At 43.3% G+C, this 24,820-nt stretch overlaps 1 protein-coding gene across 1 annotated transcript; it reads left to right on the top strand.

Annotated features, from left to right (window-relative positions):
- Positions 1-591: 591 nt before the first annotated feature.
- clip1b (CAP-GLY domain containing linker protein 1b) lies at positions 592-24,499 on the top strand. The gene is made up of 23 exons (XM_079289687.1): positions 592-710; positions 4,353-4,537; positions 4,693-5,073; positions 5,158-5,288; positions 5,765-5,889; positions 6,002-6,203; positions 6,334-6,531; positions 6,682-6,785; positions 6,877-6,937; positions 8,070-8,174; positions 9,797-9,958; positions 10,110-10,205; positions 11,082-11,139; positions 11,285-11,370; positions 13,116-13,190; positions 15,881-15,987; positions 19,330-19,369; positions 19,561-19,604; positions 20,338-20,443; positions 20,523-20,688; positions 20,778-20,830; positions 20,904-21,016; positions 21,230-24,499. Exons 2-23 carry the CDS (start codon positions 4,429-4,431, stop codon positions 21,465-21,467), a joined length of 2,760 nt encoding a protein of 919 aa, XP_079145813.1. The 5' UTR covers positions 592-710; positions 4,353-4,428; the 3' UTR covers positions 21,468-24,499.
- The last annotated feature ends 321 nt before the right edge of the window (positions 24,500-24,820 follow it).

Genomic DNA, 24,820 nt, shown 5'->3' with positions numbered 1-24,820 from the left:
TAATTCTTGCTGTATCGGAGTACTTTTCTTTTTCAATGTGAAATGTATAAACCAAAGGAGCGACTCTTATTCCACGTCAACAATTAATACATTCACCCATAAGATTGATGTCTTAAGTCCTTATTTCACCGAACAACATGAAAATACTAATTTATTTTGCTTTGTGGTAATTCATTATTTCATCAAAACTAGTCATTATGCTTTTATATACTAAATAATAATTTTGCTACATTAATTCACTTTGATTTACGATACTAAGTAATTATTTAGGTTTCAGTCATTATTTTGTGAGAACTAGTCATACTTTGCTATACTAAATCCTTATTTCACGATACCAAGTCACTACTTTGCTTTGTAATAATAAATCATTTTATACAAAGTAGAATAACATGCCGGATATTTTTCTTTCAGTCACATTGCGTTTTAATCAGATTTTTCTACTGGTACATATCGACCTTTTAATCAGTTTGTGTTCCGAGTCTTTTCCCCGAAGTCGTATTTTCTAATATTGATACGCGGATGTCCGAGCTCAGAGCTTGGTCCTTGAAGGCAGCATTGCTCCCAGAGGTGACGTCATGCTGGGGCTGGGCTGGGAGACGGAAGAGCCACAGAAAAAAAAAGAAACATGCAACTAGATAACGGTTTAAAAGAGACGCTGCACTTCAGCCACGACGTCCTCCACTGAGACTCAGCTCTCCAACAGAGACCAAGTAAGCTTCACACACCTGTCCGCTTCCATTTAAGCTTTAATATCGCCATTACAGGGCGTACATGTTTGCAGAGAGTAGAATGAGCTCATCCCAGACACAACACGGGCCAGCATCATCGTCATCTATTGGGCATATTCACAAAGCTGCAGCTACGATTTGTACTATTTAATGGTTGCTGTCTGATTGTGTGAGGCTAAAGATTAATAAGTGGTAAAGCTGAGATACAGGATGTGGATTTGACAGCTCTGGGTGTGCTTGTTTTGGTCTGGCTGCAGCTTATTGAGGTAATGTTACAGCAGACGAGGTGTCTCATGTTACCTGCGCATTTGCATTGAGATTAGCCTGAAACACTGCAACCCTTCCATAAACTGTTGAGTCTTAACATATGCACTAAGACAAACGAAGACCATAAAATAAAGCTTGTTTTTGTCGGGATGGAAATCTGAGAAGATTCCAGCTAAGTTACATATTGGGGTTGGGCACCTGCAGCGCTGTCAGTGGAGGAAGAAGTATTCAGATCCTTTACTAAGTATTACCACACGAGAGATACTCCACAACAAGTACAAGTCCTGCCTTCAAAACGAAAGAAAAAGTCAGTACCATCAAGCTGTACTTACTTCAAGTAAAAGTACTGATTGTTCCCTTTCAACGTTTCCTTATTCTGATGTTTCTGCTGCATTAATGTGTATGTTGTGTATGTACATCAACATTCATCATCAACACATAAAGGAACACTTCATCCTTCAGTTTATCACAAACATTCCACATCAACACATAAAGGAACACTTCATCCTTCAGTTTATCACACACATTCAACATCAACACATAAAGGAACACTTCATCCTTCAGTTTATCACAAACATTCAACATCAACACATAAAGGAACACTTCATCCTTCAGTTTATCACAAACATTCAACATCAACACATAAAGAAACACTTCATCCTTCAGTTTATCACAAACATTCATCATCAACTCATAAAGGAACACTTCATCCTTCAGTTTATCACAAACATTCAACATCAACACATAAAGGAACACTTCATCCTTCAGTTTATCACAAACATTCATCATCAACACCTAAAGGAACACTTCATCCTTCAGTTTATCACAAACATTCATCATCAACACATAAAGGAACACTTCATCCTTCAGTTTATCACAAACATTCAACATCATCACATAAAGGAAACACTTCATCCTTCAGTTTATCACAAACATTCAACATCAACACATAAAGGAACACTTCATCCTTCAGTTTATCACAAACATTCATCATCAACACATAAAGGAACACTTCACCCTTCAGTTTATCACAAACATTCAACATCAACACAAAGCAACACTTCATCCTTCAGTTTATCACAAACATTCAACATCAACACATAAAGGAACACTTCATCCTTCAGTTTATCACAAACATTCAACATCAACACATAAAGGAAACACTTCATCCTTCAGTTTATCACAAACATTCAACATCAACACAAAGCAACACTTCATCCTTCAGTTTATCACAAACATTCAACATCAACACATAAAGGAACACTTCATCCTTCAGTTTATCACAAACATTCAACATCAACACATAAAGGAAACACTTCATCCTTCAGTTTATCACAAACATTCAACATCAACACATAAAGGAACACTTCATCCTTCAGTTTATCACAAACATTCATCATCAACACATAAAGGAACACTTCACCCTTCAGTTTATCACAAACATTCAACATCAACACAAAGCAACACTTCATCCTTCAGTTTATCACAAACATTCAACATCAACACATAAAGGAACACTTCATCCTTCAGTTTATCACAAACATTCAACATCAACACATAAAGGAAACACTTCATCCTTCAGTTTATCACAAACATTCAACATCAACACAAAGCAACACTTCATCCTTCAGTTTATCACAAACATTCAACATCAACACATAAAGGAACACTTCATCCTTCAGTTTATCACAAACATTCAACATCAACACATAAAGGAAACACTTCATCCTTCAGTTTATCACAAACATTCAACATCAACACATAAAGGAACACTTCATCCTTCAGTTTATCACAAACATTCATCATCAACACATAAAGAAACACTTCATCCTTCAGTTTATCACAAACATTCAACATCAACACATAAAGAAACACTTCATCCTTCAGTTTATCACAAACATTCATCATCAACACCTAAAGGAACACTTCATCCTTCAGTTTATCACAAACATTCATCATCAACACATAAAGGAACACTTCATCCTTCAGTTTATCACAAACATTCATCATCAACACATAAAGGAAACACTTCATCCTTCAGTTTATCACAAACATTCAACATCAACATAAAGAAACACTTCATCCTTCAGTTTATCACAAACATTCATCATCAACACATAAAGGAACACTTCATCCTTCAGTTTATCACAAACATTCATCAACACATAAAGGAACACTTCATCCTTCAGTTTATCACAAACATTCATCATCAACACATAAAGGAAACACTTCATCCTTCAGTTTATCACAAACATTCATCATCAACACATAAAGGAACACTTCATCCTTCAGTTTATCACAAACATTCAACATCAACACATAAAGGAAACACTTCATCCTTCAGTTTATCACAAACATTCAACATCAACATAAAGAAACACTTCATCCTTCAGTTTATCACAAACATTCAACATCAACATAAAGAAACACTGCATCCTTCAGTTTATCACAAACATTCATCATCAACACATAAAGGAACACTTCATCCTTCAGTTTATCACAAACATTCAACATCAACACATAAAGAAACACTTCATCCTTCAGTTTATCACAAACACTCATCATCAACACATAAAGGAACACTTCATCCTTCAGTTTATCACAAACATTCATCATCAACACATAAAGGAACACTTCATCCTTCAGTTTATCACAAACATTCAACATCAACACATAAAGGAACACTTCATCCTTCAGTTTATCACAAACATTCATCATCAACACATAAAGGAAACACTTCATCCTTCAGTTTATCACAAACATTCAACACCAACACATAAAGGAACACTTCATCCTTCAGTTTATCACAAACATTCAACATCAACACATAAAGGAAACACTTCATCCTTCAGTTTATCACAAACATTCAACATCAACATAAAGAAACACTTCATCCTTCAGTTTATCACAAACATTCAACATCAACATAAAGAAACACTGCATCCTTCAGTTTATCACAAACATTCATCATCAACACATAAAGGAACACTTCATCCTTCAGTTTATCACAAACATTCAACATCAACACATAAAGAAACACTTCATCCTTCAGTTTATCACAAACACTCATCATCAACACATAAAGGAACACTTCATCCTTCAGTTTATCACAAACATTCATCATCAACACATAAAGGAACACTTCATCCTTCAGTTTATCACAAACATTCAACATCAACACATAAAGGAACACTTCATCCTTCAGTTTATCACAAACATTCATCATCAACACATAAAGGAAACACTTCATCCTTCAGTTTATCACACACATTCAACAAACACGACTTCTATTCTTCTGCTATTCCACCAAACTGTTTGATTTTGAAATGATTTCATGGAGTTTTGTCTTGTTTCCAGCTGCCTTCCATCACATTGGGACTTTATGGGGTGGTGGGGAAGGCCTAGACCCCCACCTTGATCCCCAACCCTGCCAATGGACAAACAGGGAGCCATGAGTACACCAGGCAAGGTCAGCGGGCTCAAACCCCCGAGCAAAATAGTCCGTCCATCTGGGGTGCCGTCAAAGACGTCTCCGTCCTCCGGTAAGAAAGCATTTACTCACGTTATATTTAGGGAGGAAGCATTCGTGGACTCGTTTCAGTGCCATGACAACAACCATGGCAGCAAACTATCCAGGGAAACAAAGCAACGAAACACACCTTTCATAAACTAAATAAAGCATTGGTTGTGATTGCAGGCGCTCCAAAGTCGGTTCCTCCGGAGAAGTCCCCCGGCAGAGCGACCTCCCCGACCCAGGATGGAAGCGCCGACTTCCAGGTCGGCGAGAGGGTCTGGGTCAACGGCAACAAGCCCGGCCAAGTGCAGTTCATCGGGGGCACGCAGTTCGCTCCCGGCCACTGGGCGGGCATCGTGCTGGACGAGCCTATCGGGAAGAACGACGGGTCGGTGGCCGGCGTCCGGTACTTCCGGTGCGAGGACGGGAAGGGGATATTCACACGGCCTTCAAAGCTGTCCAAGACTGCACTGCCAGAGACGGAGGTGAACGGGGGGCAGGCCAGTCCTGCACCAGGAGCCCCTGCAACAAGCGAGCCTGCACCTGCTGGCTCTACCTCAACTGGTACCAGCGAATTCATCAGTTCGACGTGCTTATTCACTGTCTGTTTCTCAGGCACGTAAAGGCCTTTTATTGTTCTTCGTTCAGCTCAGGGCACCGGCATTAAGACGAGTGCTGCACTGAACCGAATGCTCACATCCAGCGAGTCGGTGTCCAACGTCTCAGACACAGAGTCCATGAAGAAGAGGAGGGAGCTGAGGCTGGGAGACCGCGTGCTGGTAAGAGTATAACGTCACTGATGTACTCGGAGTTCATCGTGATGATATTCTACATTTATTTGTCTTCTAATGCGAAAAGAAGTTTTTCAAGTGCGATTCAGCCAACTCTTGATTGCACAAACTTGCTGATTTCAACATCTGTTCATGACATCGTGCACATCTGTGAGATTTGATCACCAGCTTCAGCTTTTGGTGCGTAAAGAAGAAAGAATTCCTCCCTGCAGAGCTGGACGTCTTTCTGTCACGGTCCAAGTGTTTTCATTGTAGTGCGTTTCCTGTTTTAGTTTGAAAGTCTTCTCCTCGTGTTTGTCTCCCACCTGTGTGATTGTCCTCCCCGTCCTTCACGAGGTTCACCGGTCCCTCGTTGTCTCCTCGTGTGCTTCATCTCTCTGCTCCCGTTGTCCATTGTCTTTCTTTTCCACTCTTACTGCATGGAGTCCCCTGTGTGCTGCCTTGATTTGTTTTTCTGTGCGTAGGTTGGTGGTAACAAGGCAGGAGTAGTGCGCTTTCTGGGAGAGACCGACTTCGCAAAGGGAGGCTGGTGTGGAGTGGAACTGGATGAACCGCTCGGGAAGAATGATGGCGCCGTCACAGGGACCAGGTAAAGAGCGCTGACTCAGCATAACGTCTGTTGTAACATTTAGTAACCTGTAAAGAAAAGTCCCCGGTCAGTGCCGAGGGCTCGGTTGGTGCCTGACCCGCTTTCCTCTCAGGTACTTCCAGTGCCTGTCCCGGTACGGTCTGTTCGCTCCAGCCCACAAGGTGACGCGCATCGGCTTCCCGTGCACCACGCCGACCAAGGCGAAGATCTCGCGGAGGATGTCCGCCCTCAAGAGGAGCCCCAGTGCTTCCTCCATCAGCTCGCTCAGCTCCGCCACCTCCTCCATCAGCGGCAAACCCAGCCGAGCAGGACTGGTAAGACTCCGTGCTGTTATCAACAACACTGCGGAGGTTCATTCACTGCTCATGCAAACGCATCCCCCAAACCGGCCTGCGAGTCTAAAGTCGTGTATCTGGGTTGTTTCCCTTCACTTTATCTGTGCAGCTGACGGAGACGTCTGCTCGCTACGCCCGTAAGATCTCCGGCACCACGGCGCTGCAGGAGGCCCTGACGGAGAAGCAGCAGCACATCGAGCAGCTGCTCGCGGAGCAAGACCTGGAGAGGTGCGCGGTGGCCAAGGCTACGAGCCACGCGGGGGAGGTGCAGCAGGAGATGGTTGTGCTGAGGAGAGGACGGGATCAGGTCAGACATCATCATCTGCAGTCCAACAACCCATTCAGCTCAAAAGAAAACAGACTGAAAATAGATTCCAGCCGTCTTTAGGAAAGCGGCGGTCCGAATGCCCGCGATGGGATCTCGTTGATGAATGTCGTTCATTCTGTGTGTTCACAGTATGTGGTGGAGATGGAGGCAAAGTTGGATCAGCTGCGTTCGCTGGTGGAGGCAGCTGACCGGGACAAAGTGGAGCTGCTCAACCAGCTGGAGGAGGAGAAACGGTGAGGCCTGCGACCTCGCTGCTGTTCATGGAGCCCAGCGTTGATGTTGACTGTCTGACATGTTCAAAGACACTTTGTGCCCGTGTGACAGGAAAGTGGAAGATCTGCAGTTTAGTGTGGAGGAGGCCTGCATCACCAGAGGAGACCTGGAGGTAACATTCGGTTATATAACCTGGTTCTCAATTCGACATTATCCTCTCACTCACTGCAGCTGTCTCTCTGGCTTTATTTAGTTATGAAATGTGTGAATTATTGACAAACTCGATGGGAAGTTGAATAACTTATCTTACTTTAAAGGGACAGTCGTGATGTTCAAAGTGTGTGTTGGAGGTTCTTCTCCACAGTCGGTGTTCTACTACAGCAGATGTTCTGCTGTGGACGTATTCTAGCCTGCTAAAGGAATCTATATCCGTTCAAGTGAACGTTGTGTTTAGAATGTCTTCACCGCTTCACTTTGCTGTCAGACAGACCTGTCTGACGGAGCTGAAGAAGTTATCTACGTTCTCTTAAAGAACACTCGACTCTCGTTTGTCTTTATCTGACTCTGGAGAAGAACTTCATACAAACACACTTCTAAACATCACGACATCCCTTTAACGCGCATATTGAATCCGGTCAGCACTAATGTGAACCCTCTGCTTTCTAACGATCACCTGAGTTTGATTTCTTTGGTTTTTTCTTGTTCATATTTGAAGTGACACTGAACGTCTGCTTTGCATTTCCCTCCGAGCTCTGATGATCCCATCAACCATTCTGTCTCAGCTTCCTGTCCTCTTCCCGCACATCGTTGAATCATTCATTTGCGTCTCTCTTCCCGCTCCTCTCATTCATTCATTCATGCTTGATTCACTCACCCTCTCCTCTCAGACTCTTCCACCCGCCTGCAGCGCTCAAACGGCCGTCCGCCCGTCATCCCTTCATCCACACGTCTGATCTTGAAAGCTGTTTTCATCTCTCGCTCCTTCAGTCCTCTTGACATGCTCTCATCTTCCTCTCTCGTCTGCATCTTCCTCACTCTTCAGAGGAAGTTGGCGCCTGATTTGGCCTCTTATTTAAGTTCTGGGATAGAAGCAAATAGAAGTGAGGAATCTGAGTTTGAGATAATGAGCTCCTGATGTTCCTCAGAGCAGATTCTTCCCTTTTGTTCACGACCAGCTGGTGTAACCGGACCCGTCGGTTGTTCTCGTACCTGCTCGTCTTCTCTGTCCGTGGCTCACACAGCTGGCATGTCAGTGTTGCGTTGGTGTTGTTCTCCTTCTCTTCCTGCTCTTGTCTTACTAACAGACGCAGACCCGACTGGAGCATGCCCACATAAAGGAGCTCGAGCAGAGCCTGCTCTTTGAAAAGACCAAAGCTGAGAAGCTGCAGAGGGATTTAGAGGACACGAGGGTAATGCTGGCAGTCCCCCAGCAGGGCTGAGTGATGTGTCCCCCCCAATGTGTTCCTTTGTCTTTTAATCAGGGCCAAGACCAGGTCCAGGTCCAGTCTGAGTCCAAAGGGAGTCTCGACTAATTCTAGACCGAGTCCAGAACAAATCATAACAGACAATACTGTCTTTCCAATTCTAACATAGTAATTAAACAGTTATAAACAATATTGATTTCTCTTTTAACATCAAACTGATGAATGCTTAGAATTCAGGGTTTGAGGACCATTAGAACCTTGAATCTGATCCGATGTTTTGATACTTTTGCTTTATGCAAATAGCATGAAAGTACTCAGGAAGTAGAGGTTCTGCAGCTGCTTCTCAAAGAAAGAACCAGCAGTTGATGACGTTTAAGCTCAACGTGTTTGAGCTTTCTTGGTGCTGTAGTGAGTGTTTGTGGCAGCAGTGTTGAGGAGATGTCAGGCTTTAGAAACACACGACACGTGAGCTGTTGGTTTTGTTTTTTCGTGGGCTTGTTGACGATAAGAACAACGTGGAACCCCGTCAGAGCTTTGACGCGTGAATCCAGGTTCTCTGTCGGAGGTCCGAACCTTTTCTTCTGTCTCCGTTAAATACAAGACCGGTTTATTTGAGCCTGTTTCCATATTCGATGGACGATGTGAGCTTTACAGGATCAAATTCAGGATTTAGAATTTATTATTTGTGCGTGTTTTAAATCCACACGAAAAGTAGTTCTGGGACGTTTCTTTCAGAATCGTAATGCTCCTAATTCAGTCTGTTTCTGTCCAGATGCAGTGATGTCTGTCAGTTTAACGTTTATTTAATTATTCTGAAATGTTCAGGAGTCAAACATAAATAGTTGTATTCTAATATAGAACGTAGACAACTATATTTCCTATATTTGGTTTATTTAAACATCCAAACTTTACGACTAAAAGCTCAAACTCTTTGTCATGTAATGACGGCTCTTACCGTCTTACCGGCGTACTAAATGCTTCATTTTGTCATTTAGACTCACTTCTCCGCGATAACAGGAAATAAAACTAATAAATGTAGAATTACTTCAGTAAGGTAATAACATATTTGAATATATATATTAGGCAATAAAATAAGTACATTTTATTGTCTCTTTTTAGGGCTGAAACAAATGTCAGTTTATCGATTTTAATAATAAAGTTTATTCATACAGCCCCCTTCAAAATAAAGTGCTTTACTTTGTTGAACCAGAATTAAAATGTTTCAGGACAGTCCAACTATTAGAATACTACAAAATAAAATAGAATCTTTTTATTTTACTCGTACTTTTATCAAGTGTCCGCTTGGCTTCTGGGAAATTTAACGGCAATTTTTCACTGTTTTATTCGTGTTTTTTAGACATAAACAATTAATCAAAAATAATTTGAAATTGTTAGTCACAGCCCGGTGATGTTCACAGTGACTCAACACACACCACTGTGGCTGAAAACTTTACTTTGAGTCATTTTGAAACAGTGGAATCTCAGATATAATCAGCTGAAAGTCGACACAACCCAGATCTGCCGTTTCTACGTCTGCTCTCCTCTGGCAGCGCCGCGGTCGCCTCCTCTCGGCCCTCACGCCTCCCTCTCTGCGCTCTCCCGTGCAGGTGGCCACGGTGTCGGAGCGCTCCAGGATCATGGAGCTGGAGAGGGAGGTGGCCGACCTCCAGCTCCGGCTCCGGGCGTCCCAGCAGAAGGAGGACGCCGCGTCGCTGTCCCAGCAGCAGATCGGCAGCCTCAAGGCCCAGGCTCAGTCTCAGGAGAGGAAGGTGACGCCGCCCACTGACATTATGCATCATTGGAGTTGGTGTCATTTCTATTTACAACCCTCCTTTTAGTCCCTAATGTAAATAGACGTATGCACCGTCATTTACGGCTCTGCTCAGATACTGTATGTCCTGCACCGTGTGTCCTCAACAGATCAGTGAGCTGAGCGTCGATGTGGAGAGCAAACAGAAAGAGCTTCAGTCTGTGCAGCAGGATAAGAACTCGCTGGAACAGCAGCTGACCAGCCTGGTAAGACAAGAGGAAACTCGTAATGTTCATAATGATCACAAATAAACAGACGAGAGATGAAGTGCCGTTTAAAAAGAGGGCGCCGCAGACGATGAATCTACAACTTCAACTGTCTGTGGAAGTATTTTACACGTCGGTCTCAACATCTTAAGTTGATTTTTATGTGAAAGTCTCGACAGGAACCTTAAAATGACGAACGAACTGAAACAAAAAGGCAACAAAACTGCTTGTTTAGTTTTGTAAAAAACATGTTTTCAGCCAAGCGTGAAAGCTTTCTTTCCCTCCGGTTATTTTATGCGCAAATGGAAAAAATAAGAATAAAAACAGGTGCATGGAAATGTGCCTCCTTTCCACAGTTGGCTTTTTCATGTTTGCACATGAAATAAGAATCTTGAGAGAGGATCTTAAACATGCACTTATTCATTATGTGGCTTCATGCACGATGTTGTGCTGAAAGCTGGAAATCTCTGCACATCTTCCAACAATCTGCAGCTGTATTCTGCTCCTCAGAACAAGCACGGCAAACCTCAGGAGAAAGAGTTGATAAATGTTCAGTTTATCAATCAATCCATCAATGTTTCAGCTCTAGAAGTGAGATTAGATCTGAAAAGTGACTCTAAGGGTTCATTCAAACACATTTCTGTGAGAACTTAACGTCTGCGAGGGTCCAATCTGTAAGTGTAGCTTTGCCTTGTTTGTCTAATTATTCCCCCTGTGAGGTGTTTAGCTCGTGGGCATCGTGAACGCGTCCTCATTAAAGGGTTATTTCAGCCACAGACCTCGCCTGCTTTCTGGGCCCGGTCATTATTAGCTCAATGAACAAGAATGTTACTGTGAGAGTGATTCGAGAGTCACGCTGATGTTTCTCCATTTCAGAGACGAACGCTCGAGACAGCTGAGGAGGAGAGCAGCAGGACGGCGAGGACCATGCAAGGTAAACGCACCGGACCCGTCTCAGCCGACTCTTGTGCTCATTTAGAAAAGTGTGTCACCGTATTCAAGAGGATGAGTGATGATGAATGATGATGATGAATGATGATGATGATGATGAATGATGTCGTCCTCCTGTTTCCTGGCAGAGCTGGAGCAGAGTGCCGAGCAGTCAAAGAAATACCTCCAATCGTTGGAAGAGGAGAATCAGAGCAGAGAGACAGAGCTGCTACAGGTACTTTTACATGAAGTACAGGTACTTTTACATGAAGTACAGGTACTTTTACATGACGTACAGGTACTTTTACATGAAGTACAGGTACTTTTACATGAAGTACAGGTACTTTTACATGAAGTACAGGTACTTTTACATGAAGTACAGGTACTTTTACATGAAGTACAGGTACTTTTACATGAAGTACACATACTTTTACATGAAGTACAGGTACTTTTACATGAAGTACAGGTACCTTCACATGAAGTACAGGTACCTTCACATGAAGTACAGGTACTTTTACATGAAGTACAGGTACCTTCACATGAAGTACAGGTACCTTCACATGAAGTACAGGTACCTTCACATGAAGTACAGGTACTTTTACATGAAGTACAGGTACTTTTACATGAAGTACAGGTACTTTTACATGAAGTACAGGTACTTTTACGTGAAGTGCAGGTACTTTTACGTGAGGTACAGGTACTTTCACGTGAAGTACAGGTACTTTTACGTGAAGTACAGGTACCTTCACGTGAAGTACAGGTACCTTCACGTGAAGTACAGGTACCTTCACGTGAAGTACAGGTACCTTCACGTGAAGTACAGGTACTTTTACGTGAAGTACAGGTACCTTCACGTGAAGTACAGGTACTTTTACGTGAAGTACAGGTACTTTTACGTGAAGTACAGGTACTTTTACGTGAAGTACAGGTACTTTTACGTGAAGTACAGGTACTTTTACGTGAAGTACAGGTACTTTTACGTGAAGTACAGGTACTTTTACGTGAAGTACAGGTACTTTTACGTGAAGTACAGGTACTTTTACGTGAAGTACAGATACTTTCACGTGAAGTACAGGTACTTTTACGTGAAGTACAGGTACCTTTACGTGAAGTACAGGTACTTTTACGTGAAGTACAGGTACTTTCACGTGAAGTACAGGTACCTTTACGTGAAGTACAGGTACTTTCACGTGAAGTACAGGTACTTTCACGTGAAGTACAGGTACTTTCACGTGAAGTACAGGTACCTTTACGTGAAGTACAGGTACCTTTACGTGAAGTACAGGTACCTTTACGTGAAGTACAGGTACCTTTACGTGAAGTACAGGTACCTTTACGTGAAGTACAGGTACCTTTCACGTGAAGTACAGGTACCTTTCACGTGAAGTACAGGTACCTTTCACGTGAAGTACAGGTACCTTTCACGTGAAGTACAGGTACCTTTACGTGAAGTACAGGTACCTTTACGTGAAGTACAGGTACCTTCACGTGAAGTACAGGTACCTGTGAGCTGGTGAACATAGCGGAGCATTTAGCAGCTAAAGACACAGATACGTCCCTCTGGAGAGAGAATAGTGTTATATATATATATATTACATTCTGCAGATAAACACAAACATGAGACTCTTGATAATCATGTTGCTCTGTAACCACTGGATGTGGACATAAGCATGTTATCACCTTATAAAGCTGATGTTGTGTTTCCAGCTTGTTTCTGCTGCCCCCAGGTGGCCAAACATCCGTTAATACAGCTTTAAATTGATGTTCTATGAATTATAAACTGCTACAAATGTGAAAAAGTGGATAATTCTGGAGATAAGAGTCAGTTTATTTGTTGTTAACAAGAAACAGAACAGACGGCACCATAAGATGTACACAACATACTGAAATAAGTTGAAAGAAGGTCCTTTCACACTGATGTAGTGAGCTGCTCACACCGTGTGGAGCTGAGTATTATGAACATCTTTATGTTTTTTTCAGGCGACTGAAAAGTCTGAGAGGACGTCGTCCTCGCTCGAGCAGCTGACCAATGAGAACAGGACGCTGGAGACGAAGGTGAGCAGAAGGCCTGAAGTCACATGTCGTTGTTTATAAGTATTTTATTCCTCAGTCTTCTTCTCTTAGCCTCGTCAGCGCCATGTGCTTCTAAGGTTGACTCTTTAATGCCTCCAGGTGACTCGTTTTAAAATAAGACCCACAAAATAATGGAGAAAAATGATGATACTTCATTATAATTGTTATAATTACTTGGCGTCTAGACGTTCGTAGCAGACAAACAGACTGTATAAGCATTTCCTTACAGTATTTTTGACTTTGGAAAGGTTAAAAAACTCTTAAATATCTCTGCAGCACCACACACACACACACACACACACACACACACACACACACACAGCTTCATCGTGTGCAGGAAACCTGAAGCTGCATGTTCGCTGGCACGTGTGTTACTTTATGTGGAAGAAAAGATTCACACGCGTACATAATTCAACATCTGTAGCCTGAAGGGATTTCATATTCAATATTCCATATATATATATATATATATATATAGCCGATGTATTCTTATTATTTGTAGGGTGGATAGGACATCGTTGGGTTTTGGACTAAAGATCGACAGACGAGCATTGGAAACAGACTCCATTTCATGAACAAACGATTCATCTGGAAAATAACTGACATACTGTTTGATGATGAACATAATTGTTAGTTTGCAGCCTCAGTGAGGTCATTTATGTTCAAACACATCAGTCAAACAGTTCAGAGACGATATGAAGGACGAATAAACGTTGATTGTGTTTCCCAGTATCAGGGACTGCAGCATGACTGGCCAGCTGTTTGCTGTGATTCATGTTCAACAAGGAATGGAAGGAGCATCTTTCAGAGGAGTGTGTACATGCGCTGTCAGAAAGTCAGGAAACAAGATTGTGAGCATGGAGGGGGGGGGGGGGGGGGAGGAGCTTATTCTGGTCTGAGTTACATAATGGGAGTGCTCCGTGTGTGTGTGTGTGTGTGTGTGTGTGTGTGTGTGTGTGTGTGCGTGTGTGCGTGTGTGTGTGTGTGTGTGAGAGAGAGACAGAGAGGCGACATGCTCTCCATTTCCCTCTCAGCCGAGCTCGGCGGGGGATGAGAGCTGCTGGTTTATTGATGCTCAGCTTGTTTTAGTGTTTTAGTCCGTGTGTGTGTGTGTGTGTGTGTGTGTGTGTGATGCTGTAGAGAGGGGGGGGGGGGTGCATAGCGACATCACTGCTGCTGTTAAACAGGTGAACATAGCGTTGAACTCCGGCGGTGGCGAGCGGTGCAGGTATGGACGTGGCCGCTCTGCATCAGGGCTACTCCGCTAACATCTACTCGCCTCGCTGCCAGGTAGGCTCGTCTTTGTTCCACGCTCAGGATGTAAACATGATCAGTGCAGCAGATGAAAGTGCTTCTGCTCAGCCTCTGAGCAGGAAGAGGTGCTGTTCCTCTCTCATGAGCTCTCCGAAAGGATCCGTACCGGTGTTTGATGTGAGATTTTGTGCTCGTGACCCAAGCAGATAATGTTTACATTCTGCAGGCTTGAGAGAGTGTGTGTGTGTGTGTGTGTGTCTGCAGACTAGATCTCCTCATTCATTGTTGACGGCTGCTGTTTGAACGCTGCACGAGTCCGGGCGATGATCCGGGAGAAGTGTTTTCTTTTGGAGCGTATCTGAATGAGTCAATGAGAAAGTAAAGGTTTGCACGAGGAGAAGTCGGAGGCCGTGACGTCTTTGGAGCTTTTATTGTTCGTTTCACGTGGATTAATTCTGCTCTTTGCTGACTCACCAAAAACACTTCAATGTGTCGTGTTTTTAAGAATGAACTGCAGCTTCAGTCTGTGACCCAGAACTCCTCTCGTCTGACTGCAGCTCCTCTTCTGATGCGGTTCAACGGGATCTGATGTTGAATGTGTGTTCATGGTGAAGAGTAGAGCTGTTTTTGGGGGAAGGGGAACATGTTTATTCTTTATGACCGACAGTAGAGAGACATCATGGAACAAAGGGTCTCTGATGAGACTCGAACCAGCAACCTTCTGGTTCATCTTCCGCGTTTTAATCCCGAAACTTCAGGTTGAAACAGTCAAACATTTGCTGGTTCCAGCTTTTGTGACATGAAGATGTTCTGCCTCTGTTTATCTTGTACAGCAACATTGAATATCTTTGGGTTTTGTACTCTTCGTAGAACAAAATAAGACATTTGAAGTCTGTGGGAGCTTCCTCCGGATCCACGGACGTCTTTACAAAACGCTTTTTACAGGAGAGTCAAAAATTGCACTCCTTCTCGAAGAACTCACGGAGCGTATTGATATCGTTCAGTGCGATTCTCTAATGTCGCAAACACTCATAGAAAGAAAAGACGCTTCCAAACTGTGAGAATCATCACATTTTTAAGTTTTCTTCGTGTCAAAATCATCCAGTTTTGTGGTCTGTACATCCATGGCTACACTGCAAACAGGAACTGCTAATAGATAATTTGGCAAACTCAATAAAAGTACATGAAAACGTACCGCATGGGATTACAATCGCTGACCAGCAAGATGTTAAATTCTCCCAAACCTCCCCGGAGCAATGAATCAAGTTCGAGCGGATCCAGTGCAGCAATATGTCAGCTGTGAATATTTTCAAAGCAAAAGAGGAAACGTAAACCTGTGTGTGTGTGTGTGTGTGTGTGTGTGTGTGTGTGCGTGTGCGTGCATGTGTGTGTGTGTGTGTGTGTGTGCTCCTCTTCAGCTTGAGGCGTTAAAACAGCAGAACTCCAAACACCAGGAGGAGCTCAGCCTGTCGAAGGAGCGGAGCGGCTCAGAAAACCAGCGAATCGGAGTCCTCTGCAAGGAGATGTGAGTACCGGCGTACCTGTTGGGTTGTGTGTCTCCTGAAGGTGACTGAGAAGCAACAACACGACTGGGTGCCGGTTGTTGTCGAGCGCTGATATCCGGCCCTACGTGTGAGACATGATTTCACTTTGTGTTGCCTCTTGTGAGTGAACCTCCGGCCTGTTTGTGCCGCTCCTTCCATCTGTGCATGATGCACTGAGAAGGAGAAGCAGGGTCCTCATGTGTTCTCTGTGTGACGCATGACACAACTCAAGAGCTCCGATAGAGATACAATGAATGAAGGAAAACTAAATGCACTCACACCTGTAAAGCAGCAAAATGATTTGATGTAAAAGTCCTTTAAGACCTCTGTGAACAGCGAGATGTATGACCGACTCCTTTCATGGCTGTTGGCATAGAAACAAAGTCATTGAAATTGTAATTACCGGCAGAGCTTTGACTGATCGCTGAGCTGTTTTTGATGGGAGGTAAAAATACCTTTACAGCATGTTTTTATTAGTCTTTGGTGTGTCTTTGGTGGATCTCCGGCCGGATGTCGAGGCCTGTTTCTAGACCGTGCGTGTGTGCGTGCGTGCGTGTGTGCGTGCGTGCGTGTGCGCGTGCGTGCGCGCGTGCGTGTGGGTGTGTGTGCGTGTGTGTGTGTGTGTGCGTGTGTGTGCGTGTGGTGTCTTTACATCGTCCCGCCACACCTCCCCTGAGTCATCAGAGCCCCGAGCTGTGACGTCAAAGCTCCAGATGGATCTAATTGGCTGAATTATAGTCATCATGTATGTCGCGTCCTGAAGGAGGAGCAGCAGATGGAGCTGTCAACAAATATCTTGAGTTCCGCTGAAACAGAAGCAGCGTCTGCATCTCTGTGAATGCCCAATTTATTCTTTTTAAGCTCTGCACAAAGAGGAGTCGCGTTAAACATCCGTTCTCCTCTCAACCATGTGTTCCTCCATCCGTCCTCAGTCTGCGGCTGTTATGTAATCGCGCCGTGTCTCCTCCTAGGACCGCCTGGCAACAACATGGCGGCTGCTCTCACTGTGACATCAGAGAGAGTGTGTGTGTGTGTGTGTGTGTGTGTGTGTTGGTTTGTCTGTTAAAATCATGTTAATATCCCCAAAAATATTTCATAATTCATATTGTTTTGCGGTGTTTATGAAGCCTTTGTTTCACAGTCAGAATGATTCTCCACTCACACATTATGCTGTCAAAGAGAGTCGACAGGCTGCACTTTCACACTATATGTGCTTTGAGCTGAATGCTAACGTTAGCATGCTAGCAAGCTCACAATGATAACATGCTGATGTTTTGCAGGCGTCATGTTTACCAACCTAGTTTAGCGTGTTAGCATGCTAACATTTACTCATTAGCAGTAAACACAAAGGGCTGATGGGACTCTGTTAGTTTTGAACAGTAACTAACACCATGAGTTGGTAATTAAGGACATTTATTACATTTCATCCTGAAAGGGACATTTCATGGCAATCCATCTGAAAGTTGTGGAGATGTTTCTCTAAAAACATGTTGGCCTCATGGCGGCACTGAAGGAACTATTACTGGGATTCATCCTCTGTGGGACGTGAATCTCTGCACCAGATTCTCTGACAATCCATCCGACAATTCTGGACCAAAGTGTTCAAACAGACCAAACTCTTCCATGTGTTCTGGTGTAGAAATGAAAGTTTCGTTTTCAATTCTCTCTGCTGAGACGACAGGAATCCGCTGTGAAATCAGAGATGATGCACGAATACATTTCCAAAGTCCAATTGGAGAAGCGGCGCCCAGCTGCTCACTCAGAGAGAAGAGGAGCGAGCGACGCAGCACTGACGTTTGCTTTACAACGTGTGTAATGAAACACATCTGTCTGTCTGCCTTTAAACTCCTCTGTTGTGTTTGAGGGGATGCTATGGAGGCATGGCCGATGTAATTACACAGCCGGCAGACAGACGTTTCATCCAGCTGCTGCCAGGAGAAGCTGTTCGTCACACATAGCGTCTTCCTTTGACACAAATCCGAAGCATGACCTACATGGAGCTCATTTCAATTCCTCCCGCAGAAATCGTTCGGTTCCAGCATCCCAAAATATCCAGGTTCATCCATTCCCAGACAACAGTCTGTGCGGCTGTCTGTGGCTGTAATGTGATGATGTTTCTGGTCTTTCTAACATCCTGATGGTTCCTCATGGCTGCGTGCTGCGTCACCGCTGCAGAGTGTGTAGAGCACGGTGGGCTTTTACGCTGGTAAATCCTTTAAGATGTTTAAAATAGGACGATGTAGCAGCAGATGCAGACCAACAGATGGCTCTGGATCCTTTGGATGACATCAGTAGAAAGAGCGTAGAGTACGTTTACTTTCAGAATGTCGTCCAAACACTGCTTTTAAAAATGCTCATGAAAAAGGAGTTGACCTGAATAAAATGTAAAAGGAAGCGTTATTCAGGAGTCTTTGTTTGCTCTAAAGCGGCTTTCATCAATATTTAAATGTCTGTGTTCTGTGAAAGAGCTCAACTCTAGTTCTGAGACTCTGCAGGCAGCTGTTTCCAGCCAAACAATATAAAAACATGCTGAACATGGTGGAGCATTCAGCAGTTAAAGAGGCAGAGATTTCCCTCAGGAGGTGGATGCTAATGCTGCTAATGATGCTGATGCTGCTAATGATGCTAATGATGCTAATGCTGCTGATGATGCTAATGATGCTAATGATGCTAATGCTGCTGATGATGCTAATGCTGCTAATGATGCTAATGCTGCTAATGATGCTAATGCTGCTCTGGTCCTGCTGGATGTGTAAATAACACTTTATAAGTTTCCCAATGTGGCCAAAAACTCTATGTACTGAATCTGCAGGTGATGATAGCATCATTTAAATGACATCAGCGGCGTATGCTTTTTGTCTTGAACATCTGGATGCAAACGATGCAGTCTGCTGTATTTGTTTGTGTCACTGCTTCAGTCGCAGTGTCTCTAAACGCTGCTGTCTCTCTTTTTAAAGGTGCGACTGAGGGAGACAAAGTATTTCTCCAGTTCTTTTAAAGATAGTTGCAACTCTTTTTATCGGATGCAATGTTAAACTAGGTCTGCAATGTACTCGTCTTTTCATCATCGGTTCATTGGTCGATCATTTTCTTCATTAAATCGATGCTTTGTTTTGTCTATAAAAGCCAGAATATATCTTCTTGTTTTCGCAAATTCTGAAATTTTTGCTGAAAAAGTGACTTAAAAGATGCCGGATATTGATCTTAAATCGTTTTATAAATGACCGGATTGGAGCGTACAGCAGCGATGGTGACTCAGATGCATCACAGACTGTTCTTCCTTTGGGTCTCATGTCTCTTCTCTTCTTCCTCCTTCCTCTCAGTGAGGAGCTGAAGCTGGCCTCCCAGAAGTCTCTTGACGAGGTAAAAATGATTATTATAGAAACGACTTCCGTCAGCCTGCTCGAGGTCAGAGTTTAAGTCAGAAACGGTGAATTGATTGATGGGTTTTGTCACAGCGAGGATTTACTTCCCGCTGTGACTGAACTCTTGAAGCTCAGACGGGTTCAGCTTCTATTTAAATGCTTCTATATCTGTGTGTGTTCGCCTCTCAGCACAATGAGGAGCGCAACAGTCAGCAGCCAGACATGAAGACCAGGTAAGACACCGGCAGACGGGTTCCGTGTGTGTGTGTGTGTGTGTGTGTGTGTGTGTGTGTGTGTGTGTGTGTGTGTGTGTGTGTGTGTGTGTGTGTGTGTGTGTGTGTGTGTGTGTGTGTGTGTGTGTGTGTGTGTGTGTGTGTGTGTGTGTGAGTGAGTGAGTGAGTGAGTTGTGTTGATGTAAAGATCCGGCATTATTTATCGATTTAAGTTGTATTTATTCTGGAACCTGGATACTATTTAGTGAAGTCAGGAGGATGTTTTACAGACGTAAACAAATGTAAAAGCTCTATATTTACCTGCTTTAACATTGAAGGTGTTTGTTTTTACCATCGTAGCGCTATGAAGCCTCGCTTGAGTGGCTTTTCTTTGTATCTTGTGCACACGCGAGGCTGCACAATACATCGATTCAGCATCAACTTTGTAATGAGCGTGAAGTTTCACTCAAAACACGTCATTCTACACATTGTGTTTTGCACGGCTCTCATTCTTAAAATTGTATTTATGGTGAAATGTTCCAGTAAAGTCTCATGTTTTGCAGTAGAAAACAAATGTACTGTATATACACTATATATTTACATGCATTAATAAAAGTACCCTGTGGACAAACAACTGGACCGACCGAGAACATAGAATCACGTCTCTGAGAGATGATTTCACTTGATTAATATTTGGGTTCACCGCTCAGCTGTTTTTGACACGATGACTCTGAATCGCTCCGTCTGTCCTCAGAGAAAGCGTCTCCAATCAGGGGACGGAGGGGGAGGCAAACTTCCAGAGATCCACCGGAGTCTTAATCTCAGACAAAGACCAGGAGCTGGAGACTCTGAGGAACGAGGTACCCGCTCGTGACTTTCTCATCATTTATTTTTGAACTTGGCTCCGTGTTTTGTGACCGTTTGAATCCGTGGCTGCAGATCGCCGCGCTGCGAGGAGAGAACGCCGTGGCCAAGACGCTGCAGGCGGCCGTGGAGACGTTGGAGGGAGACAAAGCTAAGCTGCGGAGCCGCGTTCACGGTCTCGAGCAAAGGCTCATGGGAACGCAGGTGTCGGAGGGAGAAGACATGGAGGCTCCACCCTCAGGTGAGGAGACGAGGATCAGAGCGTTCACGCCGTTCTGGACATTCTTCTTCTTCTTCTGTCAACTGTTTTGTTCTCCGATGCTTGTGCAGGAGGTGCAGCTCTGGAGCAGCTGAGGCTGGAGAAGGAGTTCGCTGAGGGGCAGGTGAGACTGTCACAAAACACACCTTCACGTCCGTATCTGTGCCCACTGTGAAGGGGATCCGTGTCTCCCTCAGATCAACTTCCTGAACAGCGTGATCGTGGACCTGCAGCAGAAGAACGAGGAGCTGAAGATCAAACTGAAGAAGCTGGCGCTGGCTGAGTTCAACGGCGACGACGGGCCGGACGGGTAAGAAAGATATGAAATAACAGAAATATACTGTGATGCATGTTCTGCAGTTTTTATGTTGTAAGTTGTACATTTGGTTTCTGGGATGCTGGTCAAATAAAACAACAAATCAAGGACGTAAACACCATATTTTACCTCTGCACCTCTGCAGAGGAACAAGATGTGTCTCACACACACACACACACACAGAACACTCTTCTCTCTGTCGCACAGGTTGGTGGAAGGCGTGTCAAAGCAAAGGGAGAAGAAGGCGACGCCGCGTCTGTTCTGCGATATCTGCGACTGCTTCGACCTCCACGACACGGAGGACTGTCCCACTCAGGCCCAGAGCCCGGACTCGGTGCCTCACACCGCCTACCACGGCAACCCGGCCGCCGAGAGGCCCTACTGCGACATCTGCGAGGCCTTCGGTCACGCCACGGAGTCCTGCAACGACGACCAGACCTTCTAGCAGCGCCAACAACATCAACTCTTCATCTGCATCTTAACTCCTCCCCTTCTCCTCTCAAACACAACTCGCCTCTTACCAGCCCGACTCGCCTCCTGCAGATCTGCTCCACATTGTATTTTTATACTGTATTTATGCATATCACCGGTAGCGTCTAGCTCCTTTACCCTGCAGCTCTTTTCTCTACAGATTAACTCAAATGCAGAACGCTCGTCCAAATATGCTGCTTCGGTGCAATATTGATGTTTATCGCGAAAAAAGGAATCCGTCCGCTGCACTCGTCGTTTTTTGTCGTTCGTTTACAAAAATAACAAAGTGTTTTAAATTTAGCGGGGGAAAAATGATGCAACTTAACGAAGCACCTCTTCGACTCGACATTCCCGTCTTCTGTATCGCATTCCTCCGGTCGGTACGGCTGCAGACCAGTCAGAGAGACACTGCCATGTCAGTTCTGCTGTTTAATGTTGTAAAGTTCAAGTCTTCAAGTCGGTCGACCTGCGACGGAGTGTTCGGGCCGCAGGACTTCAAGAAGTAAGAGGCAACCTTTTCAGAGTAAAACTTTTGACAATTTAGAGGAAAAGGGGTGAAATGAATCAGGAAATTAATATTTAGATTTCCACCAACAACAAATTCATGAATCACAGTAAACAGTTAATACAGTATATAGTACTGTAGAAATCAAAGAACTTAAACAATAATTCCAGTTTTCCCTGAACACGAGTATTTCAGGGTTTATTCGAGCCATTTCTGTAGCAGTTAATGTGCACGTTTTATAACTTCCTGACGGTCTATAAATACTGTACCTTACTATTTACATACTATATTTAATTATATTATAATTAGTACAATATTTCTCTAAATATTACAAATTCATTCTGAAAATTTACTTTTTATTCTCAAAATAATAATAAACACAACTTTTTTTCTCAAAATATGAATTTATTTTTGACTTTTAAGATTACATGATTCCAAAATATTACAACTTTATCATCGAAAGGTTCAGACCTTTATTTAAATATCCCAAGTTAGTGCCGGTAGTTGAAATATTGTGACTGTATCCTCAAAATATAACAACTTTATTCTATCAACAAAATATGACAGTTTTTTTCTTAAAATGATTAGTTATGTGTCTTCTTATTGGCCCTAATACTCTGTCGTATCAACCTGAATGTTCATTTATGGGAAACCAGTGAAGTTCAGTCTCCACTTTGTAGCTTCCAAAGTTTCTGGCATTTGTTTTTCCAGAGCTTTCATCTCCCTGTCCTCCTCAGTGGAGCTCACTCAGGAGAAGAAGTGGACCTCGACTGAAAGAGGTCAGTTCATTGAAGTACATTTAGCTTTTTATCAAGTGGCTTTACAACATTTTTGTGTTTAACAAAATAATCTCACCAAAAGGTCGGTTTATTAGTTGCTCTGCAGCTTCCCTCAGCAGCTACTAAAGGACCACTTTCCATGAATCAGCATGCAGGTTGATATCCTCGAGGACTCGTTGTCGTTCATGATGAAGTTTCGTTATTTATTGTCTGATCTTTCACGAACCAGTGATTTATATTTGCTGCAGGACATAAGCTCGCGCTGATGTAAAGGTGTGTAGTCTACTGGGACTACTGTAGTACAGGTGGGCTTTAATGAAACTTTAATGAAAACTCACCAGATAGAAACTACAGAAGCTCTACTAACTTAGGTTTGCACTGTCCACTTTAAAAGATTCAGCAGTAAAACGAAATAACTTTGAAAGAAAAGGGATTTTAACGGTAAAGCTTGTGCAGGTTATTCCGTGCGGTCACGTTTCATGCGGTCCTCTTTGAAGACGATGCTCACGTTTTGGGAAACACGCGACTTCTTGCTTTCTGGCGGAGAGTTAGACGAGAAGATCGACACCACTCGTGTGTGTACACAGAATATGAAGCTAGTCAGGTTAGCTTAGCTTAGCACAAAGTCTATAAACGGGGAGAAAACGGCTAGTTCTTAGCTCTTGTCGCTATGTGCTATTGAGTTCGATATAGTTGTAATATAATGTCGATATTTTTGCCGTTTTCACACTGTTGCTACCACATTTACCGGCACCAAAACAGGAAGGAAGTGGTACATTTGTTACTTTTATGCTAACAATTGCTCGAAAAACAATGTTCTTGTGTTGCGACACGTTTCTAGCAACGCATAGCGGTGTGACGTCATCTTATGTTTTTAACTCAACCAATGTTATGCAAAATAGGTGTAAAGAAGTTCTATCGACGCCTTTTAGTGTCTCCAGAAGGAGCAGCGGTAAGTCTGATGAGTTGACTCAAGTGATGTCACTCGAGTCAGCGTGGGTTCAAGTTTGAAAATAAAATAAAACAAAAAAAACTGTGTGGAGTTAGAAAAAAGTAAGAACTACTTTAAGCTAGCGACTAGCGCGCGAATCTCCTGTCGAAGTCCAATGGCATTGTGGGTAATGTAGGCACCTGGCACTATATGTTTGGCGCTGCAGCATCGGTTTCTACTTGATCCTGAGTTTGAGTGCACTGATAGATCTATGAATAATTAACGGCCTGATATTAGTCACCTATCATCTCAACTGACTGTCAGGAAGCAAACAAGCGTGTTTCCCTAAAACGTCGAAGCCTTCCTTTGAATCAACGTGTGACCGCTCTCGTTCTTAAGCACAGTATTTGGATCATATTGAATCTTCTCGTGTAACCGTGTATTATATAATACGTGATGTGACTAACCGTTGACACGAGTCTTTGTAAATACTAATCGGAGGCTTCCTTCTGAGATGTGTACACAGTGCCATGAGACCAGCGGTAGCTTTCTGTGTACCACATTTTATTTTTCACGTTGTATACGGAGAAGAGAAACAGCCCATTTGTAAAGACTTTAAAACATTGTGTACTTTCTGAGTGATGCGTCTAATTATCAGTGTCATGTTTTATATATGTAACTGTTTCAGGCACCATGTAGGGAGTGGGTTCTAAACTATTTGACAGATGTTGACGTTGTGTAAACTGTTTTCTATGTGCTGTGTACTCCTGAGCAGAACAATAGAAATACTAAGAAACAAGCTTGTGTTCACGGTTCCTTTTGTCGCTCTAGCAGCAGCACTAATACCACAATATACATCATTTATATACATATAAATATATAAAATTAAAATGTTCTTAAATTGAAAGTGTCTAACTAACGGCAGCATCAACTTCCCTGTTTCTGCAACCTTGTGTGTGTATGTTTTTATATGCATGTATATACACACCTCTGGTTACCTTATGCTGACTCAAAACCTAGTACTTCCATCAGTACTCAGGGTGAATATTTGTACTATCTAACTCGCTCCAAACACTGAACACAAACAAACAACTTTTGTGAATTTTATTAAG

This window comes from Melanostigma gelatinosum (assembly GCF_949748355.1).
Source record: "Melanostigma gelatinosum genome assembly, chromosome: 18".
Classification (NCBI taxonomy): domain Eukaryota; kingdom Metazoa; phylum Chordata; class Actinopteri; order Perciformes; family Zoarcidae; genus Melanostigma; species Melanostigma gelatinosum.
This window is presented reverse-complemented; position numbering and strand designations above follow the sequence as displayed.

Bases quoted from the DNA above. Each gene is read 5' to 3' on its own strand.
- clip1b (XM_079289687.1), top strand. From the start codon at position 4,429: ATGGACAAACAGGGAGCCATGAGTACACCAGGCAAGGTCAGCGGGCTC. The intron at 6,204-6,333 runs GTAAGACTCCGT...TTATCTGTGCAG, and splicing joins AACCCAGCCGAGCAGGACTG to CTGACGGAGACGTCTGCTCG. The intron at 6,938-8,069 runs GTAACATTCGGT...TCTTACTAACAG, and splicing joins TCACCAGAGGAGACCTGGAG to ACGCAGACCCGACTGGAGCA.